We start from the raw sequence: 25,198 nt of genomic DNA on the forward strand, positions 1-25,198 counted from the left end.
AAAACATTTTAAACAAGTTGTTCTTTAAAAGTAGGTTCATTAATCTACCCTTTTATCTTATCATCTCCATATCCTATATATCCATATCATATCCCCTTTTCTTTTTTAGAAAGAGATCACATTTATAATCAACCTGTTTTAAATAAAAATATTGGTTTTTCTCTGTCCCACACCAGAGGGCTCTTCTGATTTGGGACACAAGAATCTCTTAACCATTTTTTTTTTAAAGCAATATGTCTGGGTTTAGAGGGGGAGTGAGCCAATTCCACCTCTAAAGCCAGCTTGGTATATTTGGGAATTTGGGCGTAGCATCTCTTACTACTTCCTGCTGGAGGGGGGCGCTGTATCTTATGGAGACGCAAAGAAAATTTTAGGCCTATGGGGTAGTCCGTGAGGCTGTATTATGGAGCCAGTTGCCTTGAAGCCGTTCTGGATGTTGGATCATCTGGGCCATAGTGTCATCGGAGACCTTTCAGGGGGTCTTGGCTGGTAAAACCTGATGTATCTTAATCTGGAACAAATCCACAGCCTCTGGCTTTCTGTGGAAACAAAAGCAGAACCTCTTTTCCAAAACAACATATCCTTAAATCCAAATTTTGAAGTCAAGGTACCTTTAAAATATACATTTTGGCATAACTCAACAGCTTTTGTAATCAAATGTTTTTCTTCAGTTACGAATATCAAAGACAACATAATCCAGATTTTATGTGTGATAGCCATCTTTATGTGGCTTATTACCTTTATTGTTTTTTTTTAAAAAAACACTTTATTTTTAGATACTATTTGTTTATATAACGGTATATTTTTTTCTTTTAAGCCTATGCACAGTTTTACATGCATTATAAACTATTTTATCTTAATCAGTCTTACTGTGAACTTATTGCTTTAAACTGTGGCTGCCGGCTCCGCCCATTTCAGCTTCCCAACATGGCAGTGGTATGTTTTCCGCCAGCTCTGGGAGTCATCAAGTCTCAGAAATAGTGGGTCTAAGCTTTCATCAAAGCAGCGTGTAGCCAGAAACCTTTTTTTTTTTTTTTTTTTTTTTTTAAATACTAGTAAAGACTAAATCTACCAAACAGCTTAATGTGCCGCTGGCAGACGCCTCATTTCCGCCATACTGATGGTCAAACGCACACGCCAGGAACCCACCAGTGTTCAAACCTGCGTTTTGCAGTGTCTAACTGCTCGTATGAGACAAGAAGCAGGAACCTGGTTTTGGCTCTGTTTAGAATTGGTTATTAAATATTCTCAGGTTTAAGGTGGAAACTCGAGCCGTTGGGCGCCATTTGTAACTGGAGGGCTTCTCTCCAGGTTCCCCAAGCCCTGCAGTCCCACAATCCACTTATAAAATAATCACTCAGATGCTTATATCACTTACAAACTGTATGGCCGTGGCAGGCTTCCTGCTAACTGTTCTTTTATCTTAAATTAACCCATTTTTATAAATCTATACCTTGCCACGTGGCTGGTGGCTTACCGGCGTCTTTACAGGTTGCCTCTCCTTCCCCTGGCTGCAGTGTCTCTCCTCCTTCTTCCTGTTTCCCCAATTCTCCTCTCTCTTTGTCCCGCCTATACTTCCTGCCTGGTCACTGGCCATCAGTGTTTTATTTATATAGAGTGATATCCACAGCAGTATGTCATCTACATAACATCAGGTTTCCATTGTCTTTAATACCAGAATTATATATATGTGTGTGTGTGTGTGTGTGTGTGTGTGTGTGTGTGTGTGTGTAAACAAACACACATACATATACACAAACATACACATCAAATGGTAAACAGGGAGATATACATGGACTGAGATAGATAATCAAAATCAATGTGAACAATAATTTCAAATGGAAATTTTTGTTTTATTATCTTTTTTGTTTTATTTTATGATCTTGTTTTGTTTTATTATTTTACTTTTTATTTGGGGACTTTATTTTCATTTGCTTTTGATTTTATTTTGAGGGTCTTATGTATCTCAGCCTGGGCTTACTGTGTCACAAAGGCAATCTCGTGTTTCCGACCCTCTTGTCACCATGTCCTAAGTGCTGAGATTACAGGCGCAGGTTGGCATCATGGCTGGTTTATATGGCGCCGTGCATGGAAACCTGGGTATATGGCGAAGCACTCTACCCACTGAGATGCATTTTAGCCCTCAGTTTCGCTCCTTTGCTCTCTCCTGAAAAGTTCATTTTCCTATCTTAGAGCAATCATAAATGCCTTTCAAGATAGCGTGTTCATCTTACTTATCATGTAGCACTTCTAAAAGGAAAGGAAAACCACTTTAAACCTAGGATGATAAGTAATGCCATGACCATAGCATAGACTGGGTAGCCATTCATGGTCCTCTGCAGAAAGTCAATTAGGACAGCAGTCTGTCACTGGACAGTTCTACTGAGTGTGCGAATGTATGCACCTGTTACGGACAGGCATTGTGACAACCTGCTCTTGTGAAGCCCACAGACACAAAATAAGTATTAATCATAGGAAATGTGTTGAAATGGCAGTAGATGTGTTGGGAAACTGAACCTATGAGATGGAAAGGACAAGTAGGAGTTAGAACAATGAGTGGGACATGGTTTTATATTAAGAACATAGATTTGCCAACCCACAGAATGGCTGACAGCAGACAACAAACAAATACACACATAAAACATGGGGATTGTATAGAAATTAAAGAATTCCACTGACAAGTCATTCACATCTATCAAATACTTTTTGAGGGTCTAAAAATGCCTAGCAGTCTTTTAGGCCCTGGAGATGAACTTTAGCAGATGAAACAGACAGAAATCTCTGCTTGATAAAGCACACACTCTAGTGGGAGATGGATTTTAGAACTAAATGTGCCAAATGTCAGATGTTGTTAAATCACTTAGAGGCAAAGGAAAGCAATGTGGAATTACATGGTGTGGCAAAGCAGGAATCACAGTTTCCGAAGAGGGATCCTGGAGGCCCTCAGTGAGGTGACATTTAAAGAAGACTGGCCACACAAGGAGAGTGAGCATAAAGGAATCAGGCTGTGTGACAGCAAGGAAAAAGACGCTTTGGTGGGAAAAATTGTGTGCGCGCATTTTAGAAGCATGGTGGCACATTAGTCATTGACCTTCTAGAAGAGGCATTGTTGTGTAAATTCAAGGTACCAAAGAAAATAAATAAAAGATAATAACGTCTTACCAGACATAAGTTAAAAGTGGTCTACTTTTATATATACTAAGCTATATTTGTAAAATGCGAGTGGCTGATAAACATTGTAAGACAAGATATTTCTCTGTGCCTTTAAAATAATATTTAAACATTTGAAATAAAGTGTGCCTACTCAAAATGGAAGGGCCTCAATTACATATGGATTTCTATATAAATTGATCTGTTTGGACTTAAACTTTAATAGATAAAAAATTATTTAACTTAAAGTAGGGTTAATTTTAAAAAAAATCATTTTTGAAATTATTAAAAGTTGATCCTATACTGAACTATTTTAAATTGTATAATTAAGAAGCAGTTACTTCTTATTCAAAATATCATTATTTGAGTAAATGAGCATCATTTGAGGTTTTATAACAATGCTATATAGATCAAGTTTAGAAAACATATTCTTTTTAAAGAATATTTTACTTATGACAATGTCAGCAAATTATTTATTATTTACACAATCAGGTACTCTTAATCAGTTATATGCCTAACACTAGTGTGTAAGCGTGCAAAGAATAGTCTGCTGCCGATATATGCTTCCTGTTAAACTGATAATGATACAGGATGAGTGTGTGTGTGTATGTGTGTGTGTGTGTGTGTGTGTGTGTTCCTAAGGACTGAATATAATATGCCAAGTAAGCGTGCACAATCTTGACACTGACATCTTGACATTTACCATTTTTTTCCTTCACTTTTCACATTAAGACAAATTTATTTTCTTCTAAGTTGTTCAGCTTGGCCTTGAACTACTTCTGTCCCCGAGGCTAGATCTTGAATTTTCAGTTCTCTTACTTTAGCCTCCCAGTAGCTGGGATTAGAGACCTTCTCTAGCAAATTTATCATGTGGAATTAAGAATCTTCTTACTGAGAATTACTCAATCATTTACATATATATAAATATATTATTATTAAGCTAAACCTTCAAAAGCAATACAGTTCTATCATAGACAATAGAATATTAACCTTTAGCATAATACTTAAGGGTGTACCTTAGTCAAAATGTAAGTCCTAACATATTCGATGTCTGAGGGGGGGGGTCAATGAATTGGCGATACTTTTTGAACAGTCTGACGGACTCGATGTTATTTAATACTAACTCCTAAAAATTCACAAAACCATCTCTTTTAGGTCAAGTATGTGTATCCTCACACATACATAGCCCAGTATTGTGTGTAGGTATGAAAATGATTGTGTACACATTTGCATGAAGGTGTTTACCTTCCAAATTCACTTACATAATTTTCTAAAATTATAATTGCACTAACAATTGAATAGTTAATTTTATTTATCAGTATTAGCCTTCGTGTTGACCTTGCTGTACGTGTGTGAAATTGAATTCTGAGTTAAGTTTTGTTTGATTGAAAACGTACAAAACAGAGGAACTTTGGCGTTAACTAAAAAGAATCTGTTTTTCCTTTCTACACAGCTTGCAGACCAGGATTCTACAAAGCATTTGCTGGGAACACGAAATGTTCCAAGTGCCCTCCACACAGTTCGACCTACGTGGAAGCAACTTCTACCTGTCAGTGTGAAAAGGGCTACTTCAGGGCAGAAAAAGACCCACCTTCTATGGCATGTACCAGTAAGTCTACACATTTCCTACTAGAAAATTCTGTTTCTAATCATCTTGTTCTCTGTTTTAAGTTTTTAAAAATAAATAAATGGGCAAAATCCTGTACCAATAAAGGTGTCTTGAATAATAATAATAAAATGCTCTCCTCACCATAGCTCCTTTTCAAACAGTTGCTAAGAGTGTGAAATATTTCCTTTTTAAGCCTTATATAGATCCTTGCTATCCAAGTACCTACCATATTTTGAGGCAGTGCAAAATTTTCCTGGCTAAAATTTGTCCTGAAGAAATTAAGAACTTACAAATAAAACTCCTCTTCTTTCTTTTACACAGTTTTAGACCTATTGTTAAAGAAATATGAAATTCATCACTTGAGGGAGACTCCAGAGGAAATTTTTAATCCAGTCTTTGTGAATGACTTGCAGACGAGCTTGGGTTTCCTCAACATCTGACTTTAAAGGAGGGTGCTTTTGAGTTTCTACACATCTCTCTCTCTCTCTCTCTCTCTCTCTCTCTCTCTCTCTCTCTCTCTCTCTCTCTCCTCTCTTCTCTCTCAGTAGAATACTCAAATTAGATGTAAAGGTCATTTCATCAAATACATGCAGAATTTTAAATGATTTGTTTTCTATTATTTAAGAATTGTGTAGTATCTATACATTTTAAAAAGTGAAAATAATAATATATCACTAAAATAGGCAGAAATGGAATGTCACTTTTTAGTTTTAAACTCTTTAGATTCATAAATAAGATATTATAGGCTACAATTTGCTCTTTTTGATGATGAATAAATAGGTGCTGAAATGTTAAATTGAGAATTATATAAGTGATTGGAACGATGATAATGTCTCAATTTAGGTTTTCCTGTTTTTGAAGCATCCCTTTTAAAAACTCCATTATATTTCATTCTTTGAGAATTTCATATGTAATTATAATGGAATATTATCACATTCCCCAATAGGACTATGGCCCTCCCTAACTTCCTATATGCTCTAATGTATTACCATCTTAACTTTGTCATTTTCTTTTGTTTCTTTGTTTGTTTCTTCTTTCTTTTCTTCCTTTCTTCCTTCCTTCCTTCTTTTAATTTGATAACCCACTATATCCAATTATTCTTCCCATATGTACTTGGGTTAGGTCCCATCCATTGGAACACTGGACAATTACCAATGGCCACAAGCTCAAAGAGGAACCAACCTTGTTTGGTGCAATGTGGCTTGTGATTTAGCTGGTTTTATCAGTGCTTTGGATTGACTCTTATTTATTTTCTATTCTGAATGTTGATATAATAAATTCAAATTTTATCATTAAAATGCTTCTAGTTCACTTTTTGCTGCAACAATGCAAATACCTCGGAAGAGCAGTCATATTTGGTTCCATCTACTGTTCACTTTGAATTACTTCTTTATTGCATTTAGATTTATGATATGTACCCTACTGTATTCAGTTTGCCTTCTGCCACTTGAAATAACTATATCAGAAAAATTTACCAAAGACCCTCATCTCCATTTGCATTGGAAACATCTTTGTCCTGTTATTCACTTCACTTGATTCTGTTGCACACTGTTCTTGAAACTGTATGTGGCTTGTCCTAACCTTCTGACGCATTAAAGACACCATGGCCCAAAGACACTCAGGGAAGGGATGGATTTATTTCAACTTGTTAGGGGTAGTCAGTCATTGAAAGAAGTCAAAGCAGGAATGCAAACTATATTTTGAGGCAGAAACCATGCAGTAATGCTGTTTGAAGGCTTTCGCCCATGTCTGTGTTTAGCTGGCTTCCTTCTATAGCTCAGGATCACCTTCACAGGGAAATGGTGCCATTCACGGTACGCTGGACCTTCCTTTGTCAATTAACAATCAAAATAATCCCCCAAAGCCATGCTCAAGGACAAGGTGATCTAGACAATTCCTCAAGCTAGATGTTCCTCCTAGATGACTCCAGGCTTTGTCAAGTTGACAAAGTTAATGAGGGCAGGACTTTCAGTCTCAAACCTTTGCCATCTCCATTTCACCCTAATATACTATTTTATGTTATGACACTGATAGTTTTTCTTCTTCCTCTGTTAGTTGTTGGCTTTATTCATGGGGCTTGTTTGCCTTTGTCAGTACATTCTTACTCTCTCCCATAGTTAGAACTGTCACCTGAAGGTAGATAGTGTTGATAATTTTGTATAGTCACAGTCTTGTATTCTGAGGACCAAAGTCTTCTAGCCTGAGGGTTAAGGAATCTGATCACCTATAAATCCTACAGAAAACTGCCCACTCCTCTCACCGCATATGCCATGGTACCTTTGCAAACATTCTGGACTTCAAAGATGCCAAGTTTGTTTCCTTTCTTAGTAACAGAATTTCCACAATCTGAAGCATTCTCTCCCCTAGGCCTCTTAGGGACTTTTCCATTCCACTTTACAGGGTCAAATATCAGCTCTTAGGATGGTTATTTTCTGACCAGTCTTTCAAAAATAGCACCTGTCCCACTTAATCTTCTTTGTCATCGTGTCTTACATTTTATGCATTATGTTATTCTTTAAAATCCTGGCTTTGTTTATATGCCTGCTTCACTATTTACTGTCACTTTATCACACCAGACTACAAGAGCCATGGGACCAGGGATGCTTTTTGCAGACTGCAACCTCACTGCTCAGAATAGTACCTGGCATACAGAAGGGTCTTAATATTTGATGAACAGAGAAACTAATCAGTCCAAGCTTAACTTGCCAGATCCAGTTTTATTACTCTCGACCTTCGCTTGCTCATCCATCCTTGTTCTGTTTTCCTTCACTTCATTTATCCATGCTTTCAAGACAGGAGCCCTAATTGTACTTCAAACCAAGAACATCCAAGGTCAACACTCGTCTCACCTTTCTCTCTCCAACATTAATTGTATCAAGATCCTTGAAATAGTCCTAATACTCACTTACACTAAAAACAACCTTGCCAACTTAGACATATATTATTAAATTAAATTATTGAAAACTTTTTCAATCAACTGTAAGTCAAAGATAGTAAGAATAAACAAGTGAAATATGAAATGTCTTCTCAGATATTTTAATATATTTCATACACTCTAAACTTTATTTCTCAGGTGATTCATTAATGGTAACTCTGTACTTTCCAAGGAGATCTGTGAGGTCTACTCCACAGTGTCAGATTAGGGCCATTTCCGAATGAGTTGAGAGTACAGAAAAATGGCTGTCCTGGACTTTTCTAGGTCAATACTCCCTGAGTTTTGTAAAACTAGGTAATAATATAACTGTTGCTTTAAAAAGAATTGTTGAAGCCAGGTGGTTTGTGGTGCACACCTCTAATCCCAGCACTCAGAGGCAAAGGCAGGAAAATTTCTGCGAGTTTGAGGCCAGCCTGGGCTACAGTATAAGTGCCAAGGCTACCCAGAGAAACCCTGCCTCCAAAAACAAAGCAAATAAACAAAAAACAGACAATAAAACAAAAACCAAACAATGACAACAGTAAAAGCACTTATGGAACAGTAAGGAATAGACATGATACATGAAATGTTAATACATAAATGAGAGCAAGGTCAGAAAAACAATATAAATCTATGATCCTAACACTTTTGCTGTTCCTCATTATTTTAAACCATCAGAACTTTGCTTCTTTGGCACAACTGAACAGGTGCTGCAGGATTTACCCATTTAATGATTATTTACATTGCCTACTTAAAAAGGTTCCAACTGAATGCAAATCACACATGCACGCACCTCTATTGCACACCAGTAAATATACTGTTTGTATTGTGGTTGTCTGAACATGTAATCAAATACACTGCTAGTAAAACTGTTCCTGGCAACTTCATTCTTAATACACAGGAAAATATCATGTCTTTGTATTTGATATACAATGACAGTGATTGGGAAGGAAGCACACAACTTCAATTTGCTTTTGCTCTAAAGCTAACACTGTGAAGCGTGGTTTCATTATTGCTGGAATAATTGGCCACTTCAGAGCATCATTATTCTCTCATTCTTATTTTGAGCAGAATAAATGCTGCGTGCATTACAGCAGGTGAGTTCCCTCCTTTCAGCTGCTCTAATCAGGACCTATACTTCCTAGATTGTTACAGGAGGCTCTCAATCCAATCCCTCTGCTCTGCTGGCTTCCTCCTCATTTCTAAGCCTTCTTTTTATTTTTTTTTTCTAGTACTCTTTTCCCAAAACTCAAATTCTGCATGGAAGATATCATACTTGGGTCTTGATTGTTCACATCACAAACTAAAGCACAAAAGCAAAGGTGATGTTAGGTGACCCACTCTAAATAATTTTGTACCAGCCACAATTGTGTAGAAGCCAGAAAGTAAGAAGAGAAACAAAATTAGGTTTTATTACCTCTAGCAGGTTTCATTGTGTTCTGTATTGGTTTTGCTATAGAAAGCATCTCTAAATATGTACTGAGTTCATTGCAATATTGTAATTTCAAATATTAAAATGACCCTATGCTACAGAATAGGCACATGCATTAATCAATCTCAGCTTCACCAGTATCCAAGATGTCACCCGAGTTTCATGAAATAGTCCAGGTACAGTCACTTTAATAGATATTTCAGCAGAGTTTTATTCACTAAATTATCTGGAAAATCTATTTTTATTGAAAGAATTATTAGGAGGAGAGTCTGCTGATGTTGGAGAATCAGTAAAAACTTGTTACTACTGTGAATCTCTCTCTGGCCTCTACAGTGAAACTTGGAAGAAAAATGTCCCACTCGATATTATCAAATTGCACATAGGAGACTAATTATCCAAAAGCACCCATAGTTTCAAAGAAAACATTCATAATTATCCTTAATGTTATATGTTTCTAGGAAGATTTTTTAATCTTTGTTAATTAATCATTTAATCATTAATTTGTGTTTGAATCTACTCACTGTTTTGCTTTGCTCTGCCAAATGATAACTTAATCATCTGTATTTTTGTCTTCCATTTCTAATGGATGCTATTTTAAGTAATTGAATCAAGTAAGAAAAGAGCTCAATGTAAGCGTGCACTTTTCTCTCACTGTAGTAGGTAAATTGTTTAACACCAAAGACCTCAGAACAACAACTCACTTTCTAGTTTATGTTTTCCCATTTATTCTTGATGTGAGCAGCTACAATACATTCCTGCAATTCCTTTCTGTTGCATTATTGATTACATGAACTACATCATGTGAAATACTAAGCACACTCTTTAGATTTAGGCAACATTTTTTTAATGCAAACATGAGAGGTACACAAGTGATCTGTTCTGCCCGCAGAATGCAGAGTGTCACGTTTAACTCTGAGTGGAACTGTTCTGTAATGCAGAAAGTACAAGCAATCTATGAATTGAATACACAGAGGCATTCTTATGTGACACTCTGCCTGGGGAGACATCAACAAACATCTCTTCACCCCAGATAGGGCAATGATGATAAGCCATAGCAAGGAGACCACCAAACACCAAAGGCCAATTTGGTTAACCAGTGCATTATTTGGGGGGAACTTATAGAAATGTGGGTGATGACTACTAAAAGGGGTAAGGATGACTCAAAAGCAGATGCTATATGTAAAGTCCACCCTAGCAAAGGTGACAACTCATGAAGACTGGAAACCTACAGCTAACTACTTAGCACCCAAGTAGCTCAATAGGACAGTTTCTCATCTAGGCCGCTCCTTTGCTCTGAGCTTCTTCCAGGTTGCTCACTGGTGTCTGTACCTCCAGCAGTTCCTACTCTTTCTATGATTTTGAAGAGAGAGTGGCCTAGTGTATCTTGTCATTTTAGGGACTTCCTGAGGCTTCTTGGTTGTTTACTTCCTGAGTCAGTAGGAACCTCTCCCAGAAATTCCCTGAGTCTTTAGAATGTACTGTGTCTTCAAAAGTATTGATAGAAAAAATGCTAACAATAGGGTGCAACAAAAAGGAAGGAAAGATTAAAGAATGGATTTCGGCCAGGTTATGAATACTTGGAGACAAAGCTGAGAACCTTGGACTTTATTCCACAAATGAGTGGTACTTGGTCTATTAATTTATACTTTTATTTTAGAACTTTAAAAATAACATAAAATATAAAATATCATTTGATTCTTCAAACACAGTACTATAAAAATGTTAATGGACATTCATTCTTCATTTTAGAAACAAGTTTAGCTATTTAAATTAAATGTGAGAATATTAAAGATGAGAAGGCAATTTGTCTTGCTATGAATGGAAAAAAGTGTACAATCCTGAATTCTGAGAATCATTTACTTTGATTACTTATATTTTAATTGTTTTTCTTTACAGGATTACTTGATTAATTTTTATAAGAGGAGTCTTTTGTAAAGAGACTACCATGGGTTGCTGATTTGTGTGTTCTAAAATTTTGAGTTGACAGTAATTTGAAGAAAATAACTGCACAAAATGCTGTCTAACTCTTCTTTACCAGGATTTCTATGTCTATGTAGACTACAATATGCTAACGTTACAACAAACATAAAAAGGCTCTCCCTAACATCATGCCATTCCTGATTGACTCTCATGGAGCTGTTGCACTTTCTTAAACTAATTCATTTTTTGTTGTTGTTTTTTCATCCAAATTGTTATAGTTCTTTTCTTGGGTCAAGGTTAGAATCACAGCTTTTTGGCTTCCATCCATTTCCAAAAACATAAATATTTAATTACAGAATCTGAAAATTAAAAAAAAAATGAAGTCCCTTAAAGTCCAATATTCTCTCAGTAGAGGCCTCAGTTAAATATAGTTAAAAAGATTTAAGCATATCATTACAGTAAAAATACAACTACCTATAAAAGCCAAAATCCATATTGAGAGATGACAATATGACTTCTAGAGTTTTAACATAAGCCTATATAGAGGTTTGAGAACATATTTTAGGGTATTATTAAGGTCTAAACTTGCACATTTTTGCTGACCAGATGCATTTACCTTTATTTAATTGAAATCACAGCCATACACATTTGCCAACATATTTACTTAATCACTTCTAGAAGGTTAATTGGATTCTTTTAATGTTAATTCTATATGGATAACATTGAACTATTAATCTATCATATTTAACAACCTCTACATGAACATTTGGCTTTATGCTAGGAATTAATATTATTATGTATACCTTAGAGTTATTGAAATAAATAGGGTAGCAACTTAAAAACTAGAAAGTGGATAAAAGATTATCCCAGCTCATGGTTTCATAAATTGCAGTCTCTAGTTCCATGTATCTATCTCTGTAAATCATTATCAAGGCAGATCATCATCAAGGCAGGTCATCAAGGTGGAGAGGGCATGTTGGAACAAACCACTCACCTCGTGCAGCATGGACCCAGAGAAAGCAACAAAGGAACCAAACTTTCAATATCCCCTTCAATGACACAACCACAAAGACTTAATTCTAAGTTCTGTGTAATGAGGTTCTTACAACCTTAAAAAGCACCAGAGGTTAGCACCATAGTATTCAGTTTTAGATTTCAGATTCACACCATAACATTTTGGTCTAATTTTCTTTACTATTAACAACTAAAAAAAAAAAAAAAATGAAATCCATGATCATTTGAGATTGAAAATTTAAAAAGACTTTTTAAGAGTTAACATATTATGATTAAAATTGTAAATAACACATCACACAAAAGCTGAAATATAATCCTTAAACTTGCTTTACTTCTCAGTCGGCCTACATTTAGACCAGTGATTCTCAACCTGTGGGTTGTAACTTCTTTTTTTTTTAATTAGGAGATTTCTATTCATTTTACATACAGGCCACAGATTCCCCTCTCCTCCATCCTCCTGCCCCCTGGCCTTCACCCCCCAACCCATCCCCCATTCCTACCTCCTCCAAGGCAAGGTCTCCCATGGGGAGTCAGCAGAGCCTGGCACATTCAGTTGAGGTAGGTCCAAGCCCCTCCTCCCTGCACCAAGACTGCGCAGAGTGTCCCACCATAGACACTAGGCTCCAAAAAGCCAGCTCGTGCACCAGGGATGGGTCCCGATCCCACTGCCTGGGGGCTCCCTAAACAGTTCAAGCTAAACAACTGTCTGGCCTATCCAGAGGGCCTAGTCCAGTACCATGGGGGCTCCTCAGCTATTGGTCCATGGTTTATTGGTCATACGTTTCCACTAGTTTGGCTGGTCGTCTCTGGACATTTTCCCATCATGATCTCGATGTTGCTTTGTGGGGCATGCATGGGCTGCAAAGAGGGTGCCGAGAGAAATTCAGATAAATAGAGCTTAAGCTTTAAGTTGTTTACGCAGAGAGTGGATACAAATGGTACCAGAAGAAGTTAGTTTAAGCTGTTTGTGCAGAGAATAGATACAAAGGATGGCTAAGAGGAAGTTAGCTTGGGTTGTTTGCATGGGAATTAGAAACAAAAGGTAAAGAAGGAAGTTAGCTCAATTTATTTAAGATACTAAAAACAAAAAATGATGTCAGGGCATAAACAACTTGTAAATAGGGTGACCTTTAAAATGATTGGTTGGTTCCTTCACCCTCTCCTAGGGTTCTGAGGTTTTCTGGTATAAAAGAGGCTCACTGCCTATCAATAAAGGAGTTCTTGCTTGACTTGACTCCCAACTGCATCTGATTGTCTCCTGGTAAGAGGGAAGCTGGGGAACAGGGCGAGGGGCGAGCACTTATCTTTAATGGGTTCCAGGCCACCTCTTCACAGGTGACCTAAGTTCCCAGTGGGGCAGGTCCCCACCTCCCTTGCTCATAGAATCCCTGTGAAGGTCAAGTGACTCTTTCACAGGTGTCACCTAAGACCATCAAAAAACACAGATATTTTCGCTGTGATGCATAACTGCAACAAAATTAAAGTTATAAAGTAGCAATGAAAACAGTGTTATGGTTGGGGGTCACCACAACATGAGGAACTATATTAAAGGGTCACAGCATTAGGGAGGTTGAGAACCACTGATTTAGACTGTTCTGTAGAATTCTGGTATTTTTCCACATATTTCTTAGATAACAACCTGCAATGAACCAATTTTGAGGAAATGCTGGAGTCAACACAGCAAAACAAATTGTATTACTTTTGTTCCGGTGGCAACGGGCCAGAAGACTCTTGTTTGAACACTGGATTTGGTTTTATTTCATATCATGCAGGATTTCCTATATTGTACAGTGATAGTTAGAAAGACACAGTTACACTTTACAACAATTTTCATTAAGAAAAAAATAAAACAAAGCTAAAACATACCTAGCCCCTGTAGGGAGAGAGGAAGAAGCATCTGTGGAACCAGGTGCTTTCTTGGGAAGAGGAAAAGAAGAAACAGTTGTCCTAGGTCTTGGGGATCTTACTTCAGCGTCGGGCTTTTAGTCTTTCAAATTGTAAAGAGAAAATCCAAATTGAAGCAAAAGTTGTTTCTGAGTAGAGACCCCATTTGAAAATAACATTAGTAGTAGAGAGTGTAGCAAAAATAAAGTTAGATTTACATTAAGCTTTTTATATCCTAGGCTTGATAACTACAACTGTAGTTCTGAGTAATTGCGTTCTTCTTATAAAGTCAGTCTGGAGGGCGAGGATAAGAGCTGTCTTCTATCCGATGTGAGTTATTTGTTTTCCCAAAGAAAAAAATCAACACAAGGGAATCCCTAAGAGTTTTCAATACAAACGTCTCTAAATGCATTATTGCTGCCACGTTATGTTTTCTGGATGTCATATAATCTTTGTATAATTTATAAATGATAACAAAGCAATCAGGCCACATTCAGAAAAGCCCAGTGACACATCATTTATTTGAATCTGAGGATTAGAATTAATTGTCTCTCTTGGTTCCAAGTTCTAAATCTTAGCAAATGATTCAGTACGTGTCATTACAGCTTAATATTTGCATGAAATCACAGTTTAGCTGGCATAATTTAACAGCAATTAAAAAGCTATTTAACCACCATGCAAATTGGTGTGAGGGCCCTTGAGTAAGAAGGGTGTCTCTATTTTTTAAATTTTTAACATATGTCCAAGCAGATAGTTTGTGGACACCCATAACATAATTGATAATGTTTCCTGCTCGTAGACGTATATGTGAATAATAATTCATGTTATCAATTATAAATAAGAGAAAAATCAGTAATATGAGTGTTGTCACAGTGAGGCATTATTAGGAAAATGAATTTTTATCCCCCATGCATAAATTTAGGAGGAAGATAAAATGCACATTTGATCCTGTGTTTCTCCTTATTTTCTTGTCTAAAGACACACATATCTCTAAGCCCACTAAAACATGAAATGACACAAATCAAGAAACTCAGCAACCTTTAATAAAAATTCCCATCACATAACTAGGTCTGGCATTAGGTAATAGAAATACAGGTAGCTGGAGATTCCTGCCTCTATGTGGCTGAACGTCAGAATGGCACAGAGGAAAGACGAGCCAGATAGCACTTCTGAGTATTTCGCATGATTTATGGCTGATATTCTGTTCATCAAGGGAATATAGGAGACCTTTTTGCCATGCCCCCTGTTCTCAGGCCCTGCATCGTGCTTTACGTTGATGTGCTCTTAAAACATATCACTTTTCATACATTAAAACCTTCAGGCCTGGCTGGGAAGATGGCTCGGTATACAGAAAAGTCCTTATGTGAGGGACTGAGTTCAAATCTATAGAACCCACATAAGAGTGGAATGCATAGAACAAGCCCTTTATAATCCCAGCTCCCATAAGGAGAAAGGAAGCACACATGGGACTGAATATGGCACGCATATTCGTAGAGGTGATGTGTGCTGTGGTGTGTGTCAACTTAATAGGCTACTCGCCTCGCGCAATGGTGGAGCTTGATAGAGATAGAGCATATCACGATGAAATAGAGAGTGCTGATCGTAAGATAAGATGTAGTATAGGGAAAGTATGGAGACGCAGAGTGTGTATTGTTGTCTCCTTGGACGCTGGGCATGTGCAACATTTGTTATCTGTCCTGATGATCGATCTGTGGCACATTCATGCCTTCATACACACACACATGCATACACACAAACACACAAATACACCATGCCTGCACATACACATACATATGCATGCATGCACACACATGTGTGCAAACACACACACACATACATACACACACACACACACACACACACACACACACACAGATTTTCTTCTGTTGAACATAGGGAAATTTCTAGTTGTTCTAGGTAGTATAACTACCCTGAGTTATCTGTGGTGCCCCTTGCTAGTCCTTAAAACTCACTTCATGGATTCTCCATCTGATTTCTAACTGAGGTGCTTCCCTGTCTGTTCCATGACTTTCAAGATTTTTCTTGACTAATAACATACTTTTGACCCCTAATATTCTTCCCATCACTCTGACAATGTTTTTTTTTTGTTGTTGCTGTTTTTTTAAATCACCTCCAATGCTTTCTTAAGATGTTACCAAGAGTTAAATTCCTTCTGATAGATTTTACTTCCGTTCCTGCCTGTTAATATTCTAAAACTCTAATTTTTTTTTTTATCACTTGAATCCATTAACCTAATGTTTTTCTTCCTCTTTCACTAAATGTTAACTGCATTGAAGCAGGAATAATGTGTACCACATCTACTGGAGTATCTGTCACATAGTAGTCACTAAATAAAGCATTGACTTAATGAACAAATGATCATAGCTTAATATTCAGAAGATTGCCTACATCACAATTTGAATTTCTTTTCTAAGAGGATTGCAGAATTCCCTAACAGAACTATTCTGGATTTCTTAAGACCAAGCTTCTAAGTTGTGGCAGAATGTTGGTTGTTCCAGTACTTGTATAATGAGTTATGTTTCAATTATGCCTCATTAACAATATTCTCACAGTACATGGATTTCATAGCATTAAAATAGCCCTCAACACAGAGTCTGGCACTGATGAGACCTTTTGGGTAATATTTGCTCAATGAAAGGAGAATAACTGAGATGTGGAGGACCAGCATGAGTATGAAAGATGATTAGTATCTTACAATATGAGTGGTAAAGAAAAGCTGTCGAATAATTGTGTGTTGTGATATGCAAAGAAAACCAGAAAGAATGTGTCCATGAAGAAAGGCTAGGCTGAGTCTTCTCTAGGGACATTTTCATAGTTAAGGTCTAGGTTACTTGTATTTAGTGAAAATCATCTGAATAAAAGCACAGTGATTTTTACCTTATGTCACAATACAAGTATGACTTCAAGTTGGCAAGGCACTATGAAAAAAGGGATTTTTGCTGCCTCTGATATCCATTTCTAAATAGTCTGCCACCCTAAATTTAAGAGACTTTTCCCCAATCATTGGAAAATAGATTCTATGGGTTTGGCAAAGGAAATGAATGGGTGTTTTGTCTATACAATAATGATGATATGAAGGCTAAACACAGTGTGTTGAGTCTACATTCCTCAGTTGGTTTCAAATTGTGAAAATGCTAATATAATTAATGAGGATATAAGGATGGCCATCTCATAATTTATAATTTCTATCCATTACATTTTTTACAGCAAACAAATTTTAAAAGTATACTTTGGAGATATGTAGACTTCGACATTAAATGTTGGAATTTAAATACTCAAAAATTAAAAATATGCTGTATTCACCCTGAAGGATGTTCTTTTTTAGCTTCATCAGATATTTAAACAAGTTCTTTATGGTTCTTGTAAGAAAATGATCTCCAACTCATATTAAAGATCAACAGCATGTACTCATGAAAATTTCAATGTAGCACCACCATCATTCATTATTCAATACATGTACATTTTGTTTTCTCGTTGCTTTTTTCTAGGGCCACCTTCAGCTCCTAGAAATGTGGCTTTTAACATCAATGAAACAGCCCTTATTTTGGAATGGAGCCCACCTAGTGACACAGGAGGGAGGAAGGATCTCACATACAGCGTAATCTGTAAGAAATGTGGCTTAGACACCAGCCAATGTGAGGACTGTGGTGGAGGACTTCGCTTCATTCCAAGACATACTGGACTAATCAACAATTCTGTGATCGTACTTGACTTCGTGTCTCATGTCAATTACACCTTTGAAATAGAAGCCATGAATGGAGTCTCTGAGCTGAGCATTTCTCCCAAGCCATTCACAGCTATTACAGTGACCACAGATCAAGATGGTAAGTCCCTTTACTGTTCTCTCAAAACTGTCTCCCAGTTATTTTTTATGCTTAACATCCCTGATAGGCTTGTGTTCAGTATAGTTGTGATGTTCATGCAATACACTGTAGACATGATCTCTTTGCTTTCATTTTCAAAATGAAGAAAGAGTTTTGTTATATCCTAAGCAATATGGCCTGATAAGATAAATACTTCTCTGTAATGGAAGTTTGTGTTTTTAATATAATCAGATACCAATATTTCTTAATAAGTGCATATTTAACTCTGCCAATGAAAGGTAGCTATCAATAAAATGTTGCTAGTTGCACTGAGTTTGAATTGGCCCACTTATGCTGCCATCCTTTTTATACATCAAATAAAACAAATAATAACGTTATTTTAATTATAATTAATCTTTATTTTAAAAACATTTCAGCTAACTTTTTTCAAACTGTATCCAGCTTTATTAAAGATAATTTCTTTAACAATCATGGTATTTCATGCAAGACATGGGCAGCAATAATTAATGATATACAAGAACTTCCAAACTCCCTTATTGTATAGACTACCAAAATCAGAAAGGCCACTGTAAAACCTGTTGAAGTCTCCACTTTATGCTTTTAAAAGGGGGAAGAGCTTAGAAGAGGGTTGACATTTCACATTGAAGATGTTGTTTAACAGCTTTTCACAAGCTGACCCTGGCTCTCAGGAAATGAGATTAAAATGGAAGAATTATCAATCTGGAGATCCACAATCTTTTATAAAAGGAACTGCCACTCTTTTCAGGACACTCAGCAATGTTCCTACAAAGTCCAGATTGCCCAATAGACTGGGAAAACCAATTCTGGGGGTCAGGTCTCTGGTTTTAAGGGAGCTACATCTATCTATGTTGATGATACAGGGGGAGGATATAAAAATAAATTTAGAGGTTTCCTACACCACAAGGCATTTGTGCCATGATGGCCACATGTGTCAATACCAGGATGTCCCTATTGAGAGCCAAGAGGGGTCTTTCAAAATTATCAGGAAAAGACACTTTCCATCATCAACCCAATTTGGGAGATATTTTGTTAGTGACACATGCCCCACCCCACCCCCCAAAAATGAAGTGTTCTGTGTGCTAACAACATAGATTTTAAAAATGTAAAACAGAATTCTACAGTTTTATAAAATTTGATAAAAAATAGTATTTCAAGCTGTAGTCACCAGAAGTACACAGTTTTTAAAACAAAGCACACACTTCATTTGACATCTCTAGCACCTTCAGTTTTCTGTGCCTCATCTGCATTTCCATTTTCTGCAGGATGATTTGCATCCTTCCCAGCATCAACTTTTTCTCCTTCTTCCCCTTGGGTACCTTCCCTACCTTCTTTGCAGGGTCCTTTTTTAGCTTTGGTTCTGGATTTGGAGGAACAGGATTAGCAGATAACCTTGCAGATGATCTCTATGGCTTGTATGTCACCTTGGCTTCATCTCCTTTAGCATCCACTTCAGCCTTTCTTTCGGGCACGCTGGTGGCTGGGGACATAGACACTAAACAAGAGGACGATGCTGGTTTGGTTCACTCAGAGGTCATTCTTGATGCTTCTTTATACTGCTCTTTGCCAGCATGTTTAACCATGATACTATACCCCTTTAAAGAAACACACAAACAGAGGTAAGCGCTGCGTGTGTGTACACACACACACACACACACACACACACACACACACACACACACATTGAAATACTATTGTTCATGTAATGTTATGAAATGGACTTAAACTGACTTAAAATGTGATAAATTTGGCTAAATGTACCCATTATATCACTGCAGAATTTCATTCTGATGTCGTCAGACACAAACGACAAATGCTCATGCCTTTTTGTGTCTTTTTTTTTTTTGTTTTTTTTTGTTTTTTTCGAGACAGGGTTTCTCTGTGTAGCTTTGCGCCTTTCCTGGAGCTCACTTGGTAGCCCAGGCTGGCCTCGAACTCACAGAGATCCGCCTGGCTCTGCCTCCCGAGTACTGGGATTAAAGGCGTGTGCCACCACTGCCCTGCTTGCCTTTTTGTGTCTTTATTTCTCCTCCATCACAATTACATTGCAGAATGTGAAAAAAAAGAAAGACTTAAAATGTCTCTTAAGAAGTAATCTTAAATTATATGGATATACAACATAGTATAACAGAAAGCAACAGTAAACACATATAACACAAATTTATAAAGATAAAACTAGATTTATACACTTTGTAGGTTTCCATATCATCTATAACAAATACCATGCACTCTGTGGCTTACAGAAATCTCTTTCACAGTGCTGTAGACTTGAAGTTATCAGAAGAACTGATTCTACCTTGCGATGGTTTGCTAACGCTTCGAGATACAGCGTGGGCAAGATCTGTTCTTGTATGCTTATGGTCTCCAGCAATAGGTGTCGATTCTGTCTGTTCTTGTAGTGTGACTATCTGCTGGTCGCGGTCTGGGATAGGCTAGAGACTTTCTGTTGTTCGTGGCATGATGGCCCACTCCTAGGCGTGTTGGAGAGAGAATATGAGCAGATCATGCGCGGTTGTTAACACTTGGTGCTCAGCGATTGAGTGGATCTCCCACTGTTCTTAATAGGAGAGGCGTGAAGTCTGATATGTAGTGTGTAGTGCGGTGAGTTGACAATTGATAGAGTCCAATGCATGTTGGGCTCGTTGGCGAACTGCGTAAGATGTTAAGCATATTTGTGATTACTATTTAAGACTTTTGGATTGGCGATATCGGTCGAATGGAGAGCATTTTACGGAAGGCGATCGATAGGGACTAGAAATTAAAGCATGAGATTAGATGGTGATCTGTTTAAAAGCAAGATGTATTGCGCTACCTGTGGGGTGTAGAGGTGTGCGGGTTTTGGGAATATAATTAGTGAGGCTCGGTGTTTCTAAAGTTGGCGTGTAAGGGACTTTTCTAGAGCACTGTCTGTGCCTGCACGTTTCTGCTAGCGGAGGGAGACAAGCAAGGGTCATTCTGCGCGTGATCAGCTCGGTGACTGGGTGTTGATAGGAGCGACGTGCAGGTGGATTAAGGGTGCATCCGCGGTATAAGCGTATTGGTGGATAGACTCGTATCATGACAGAGGAGCTAGCTGGTTCGCGGTGCAGGAAACCTGAGCGCTCAGCGGTGCCACTGTATGGGCTTGCCGCAGATTGAGCACTGATGTCTGAAGGAAGAGGGTGTCGTGCGGTACGGGGATAGTTATGGGTGTAGTGTTGGAGAGGTGGATGGCATGAAGGTTTTGAGCTCAGGGGTAGTGAGTACTTTGGAGGCTATGTTTCGTTGTGTGAGTCATGTACTAGACTCAATAGAGATAGGATTTACGCGTCGTATTTAGTTGGGTCAAAAGATTGATCGTGCGTTGTCTATTGCACGAGGAGGTTAGGCACATGTTTTCTGTAAAGTAAGTCAGTCTCTCGATGATAATAGAGATAACTCGGAGTCTTGAGTTTGTGATGTGTAGGGAGTCGAGAGATTGAGTGCATAGTGCTCAGAGCGTAAAGGTATAATTTGATAGCTATTTGATTCGTAAGTAGAGGGTAGTCTTGCGACTAAAGGCATGCGTGCAGGCGCTGAGGTCTGTGGCGGATGTGTTATGATACAAGATGACTCAAATGATGTTACTGTATACGGATCTGCGATTATATGTATAGATACATTCTTGAGAAATAAAAACAATACAATTTGAAGGTAGATGATGGTGAGTATTTGGAAGTGTAGGATGTGGTTTGGGGTAGGAGGAGGGGACAGCAAGAAAGAGTGGTTATGAGTCATCTATTGGAAAGCAAAGTCTCTTGTTGCGACATCTTAACTGATGAGAGGCTGCAACGACGTAATGCTATTGATAGTGGTATATCTGACGGAGGGGTGTTTGGAGTAGTTGGTTTAGGTGAGTGGGTGCGATTGTCATCGAAGATGGGCCGGTGTAAGGAGAGCGGTTGACTGTGCGGGAGCGCCGGGTATATGCTCGAAGCCAAGTGTCGCGGCATCTTGTTCTTCGGTGTTATGTCTGTAATTACACGCGAAGAAGTTGAGAATGCTAAGTCGGAAGGACGATTGTATGAGGAAGTCGCTCTTGCTGTGTCATGTTGGCCATGGGGCAAAGTATGATGATTGGGATCGCAATGCGCGTTGATTTTGGTGGAAGTCAGGATTAAGTGCCTGTATAGTTACTCTTGGAGGATGGTTGTTAGGTGATGGTTAGAGAATTAGTCAGAGGTGGTCGAGGGAGGTATTAGATTCCTTAAGCTGTGATATATCGGTGATCGGTCTGAGAGGGAGGTTGTAGTGATATCAGCGTTTGTATGTGGGTTGGTTAATTTAAAGGTAATGGAGATGAGGTGTGATGACATTCAGTGCTAGATTGTATGGCTGATGTGAAGCTAGTTCTGGAATTGAATGTGTTAAGTTATAGGTGCATGTGATATGTGTGGTCGTTTCTGTAACGCGAAGGAACGCAACAATAGGAACAAATAAAGCAGCCTAACAGAATGAGAAAATATCTTCACCATTCTACATTCCAACAGAGAGCTGAATTTCTAAAATTTTATAAAGAACTCAAGAACCTATAATATCACAAAAGCACTAATCAATTTTAAAAATAGGGTACAGATATAAACAGAGATTCTCAACAGAAGAATCTAAATGGCGAGGAAACAACTTAAGGAGATGTTCAACATCATTAGCCATACAGGGAAATGCCAATCAAAATGACCTCTGAGATTCCATCTTATACCTGTCAGGAGATAGCTAAGTGTGGTGAGATTGGAAGACAAATAGAGAGTGCATAGGGAGATAGGAATCGAGTCGATTAGAGATTGATACGCGGAGAGTAGCTGATAAGGCGCAGCAGCTCTGACTGCGTGCGTGCTGGGCGTGCAGATCGTGGGACGGAGGGGAGGCACTCGCTCGCATCTGCTTCTGATGCGCGGAGCATAGGGCTTGATAGCTGAGAGTAGGGGTACTGTAGGTCGGTGGTGATTGTGCGGAGGCAGGTGTGTGGCATCTAGGATTGGTCTCAGAGACAGATTATGGGAGAATCACCTACTTATGAGCGCGGAGCGCGGGGTCGGGAGGCGACGGACGCGGATGTAGCGCCGAGCGTTTGGATCAACTACGTCGACGACATACATACGAGGAAGGATATTCGAGCGACTTTACGCGGACGGGACGTCACGACTGGGTAGGCTGGGGCGAGAGGCAGGCACGTCAGCCCGTGGTGCTTTCATAAAAGTTGGGTATGTAGCTACTCCGAAGTAATCGGCAGTGGATGGTAAAATATGTGCGAGAGTATGCGCATAGTACAAACCGAGACCTATGCATGAGGAGACCTCAGGTGTCTCTAGAGAGAAGGAGGTGCGAAATTGGGATTGCTGTCTCCCGACCGGACGATTAGTGTTTTCGCGAATTTAGAGTACTCGTGGTAGAGGAGGGCGAGGACTTTGAAGTTCTACGTCTGTCATAGACTAGATCGTCGGCGTGAAGGACTGGATACTGTGTTTACGAATATTGTAATCACCAGGAGTGAGTTATATGAGCGCTGGTGGTTCTATGTTGATACTGTGCGTACTGCGGGATTTAAGAACTGCGGACTGCGCTAGTAGTTTATGCTCGATGGGAGCGATCATGATCATACTGGTATTGATGTGAGATAGCGGTGGTGTCATGATCGTCTAGAGGAAGAGTGAGTGATTGGTAAGACATGGGGAATGTGACGGTGAGTATGATGGGCCATGAGTGTGAAGAGAGTGGGCTGATTGCCTCGATCTTCTCGGACGCGTCGACAGTGATAAGGCAGTATGATGCTAGCTGGAGAAGATGCAGAGTGACGTATAGATATCAGTAGGTCTGGCAGGACTGAACGCAGGAGACTATATGGGTGTAAACATGCGCGAGTGAGTTCTGGTTCTGCATGTACGAGAAATTCGAGTAGTAAGGGGCAGGGGTTTTACGATGGGGTTGCGATCGGTTGAGTATCGAGGTACATATGAGGACTGATGTTGGTTGATAGCAGTGATTTATTATGTGAAGGAACATAGTATGCGATTATTGTAGGGTTCGGGAGCAGTGTACTATGGGGTGGTTTGGTCGCAGAGAGCAGGAGGGCTCGTCTCAAGTCCAAAGAGAGGATAGTCATATCACGTCAGGGGAAGTTACGATAGTATGACTTCTCAGAGGCGGAGTCTCGGTGGTATGTTGTTGTGCGAATGGCGTGAGGCGCTTCATGCGTCGTAGCGCAGTGAGAGGAGTGTCATGGCAAAGAAGTACGCTAGTCGATAGTAAGAAGGTCGTTGAGGAGGCACAAAGCAATGACTGAAGCATCTCAGCTCGTGAACGTGGGTCATTAGTTGTTGTAGAGATAAGGAAAATTAGGAGTAGGAGCGAAGTAGTAGTCTTTGTAATACTTTTGGGATTAGTAGACTCTGACGACTCTCGTGTGGATAGAAGTGATTGCATGGTTATATATGATGGTAGAGTTGTGTACTTTATGAATAGATTTACGGGCAGACTAGGTTAATCTGTGAGACTTACACATATGGTGTTAGTGGATGATAATTCTGATGGGATGGGGTGGTGTAGTTTCTATTACCAGGTGTGGATACGGAGCGAGTCGTAGGATCTGTTAGGTCGACTCTTTGGCTAGAAGATGAGACTAGTCCTACGGGTATAGGCATCCAGTTCAACTTTGTATATGTGTATGAATTGTGAAGAGTTCGTGTTGTTGATAGACGCCGGTGTTGCATCTCTGTCTACACGTGAGTAGTCTTCTGTGATTGGAATCGAGGAGTCTTTCGTTCAAGAATCACTTCGATAGTGGGAGAATTAGCATAATAGCAACATACGTCGTTCTGAGGTCAATTGCGGATGGGAACAAGTTGGTGGTGCTAACTATATCTAGTAAGCTGGAGCCGGAGTGTGCAGGTGGTGGATATGAGTTACGTATTGTTCGTATTGCGGTTCTTTAGAGCGTTGGAAATCCGGTTCATGTGGCTTTCAAGCTCACGTAATAAGTTGTATGAATGGGTCCAAGATAATTAATGATCTAAGGAAGTCTGTTGGATTGTAGCCTATGGTTAGGTGAAGTGCATCGAAGCGGGATGGTGACAGAAGGGGTACAGTCAATTGCTGAATCTAAGTGGAGGCAGACGTAGTATATGAAAGGATTGTAACTGATGGCACTACAATCCCCGTCGAAGTGCTTAGGAGGTCCACTCTGTGTCCTTAGGTGGCGAGATTGGACTCTATATGGCGGGCGGGAGGACGTGCGCGAGTGAGTTAGTGCTGGTTTGTGATTGCAGCTAGCTCGCTAGATGGTCGTTGAGGGCTGTATGACCAGTCTTGCTAGACAGCCAGTGTAAGCGCGTAGACGCTAAGCGCGAGGTATAACACAGGGATGTATTGGTTCATGTTGTGTTTGTTTTTGGTTGTTT

At 38.9% G+C, this 25,198-nt stretch overlaps 1 protein-coding gene and 1 pseudogene across 1 annotated transcript in view; one reads left to right on the top strand and one right to left on the bottom strand.

Annotated features, from left to right (window-relative positions):
- Positions 1-25,198, top strand: part of Epha6 (EPH receptor A6) — a 951,985-nt gene that overhangs the window by 387,224 nt on the left and 539,563 nt on the right. The window contains 2 exon segments of the mRNA XM_028879452.2: positions 4,604-4,759; positions 17,433-17,768. Coding sequence (XP_028735285.1) covers positions 4,604-4,759; positions 17,433-17,768 — 492 coding nt within the window.
- LOC114700036 lies at positions 18,869-19,621 on the bottom strand (annotated as a pseudogene).

This window comes from Peromyscus leucopus, chromosome 12 (genome assembly GCF_004664715.2).
Source record: "Peromyscus leucopus breed LL Stock chromosome 12, UCI_PerLeu_2.1, whole genome shotgun sequence".
NCBI lineage: Eukaryota > Metazoa > Chordata > Mammalia > Rodentia > Cricetidae > Peromyscus > Peromyscus leucopus.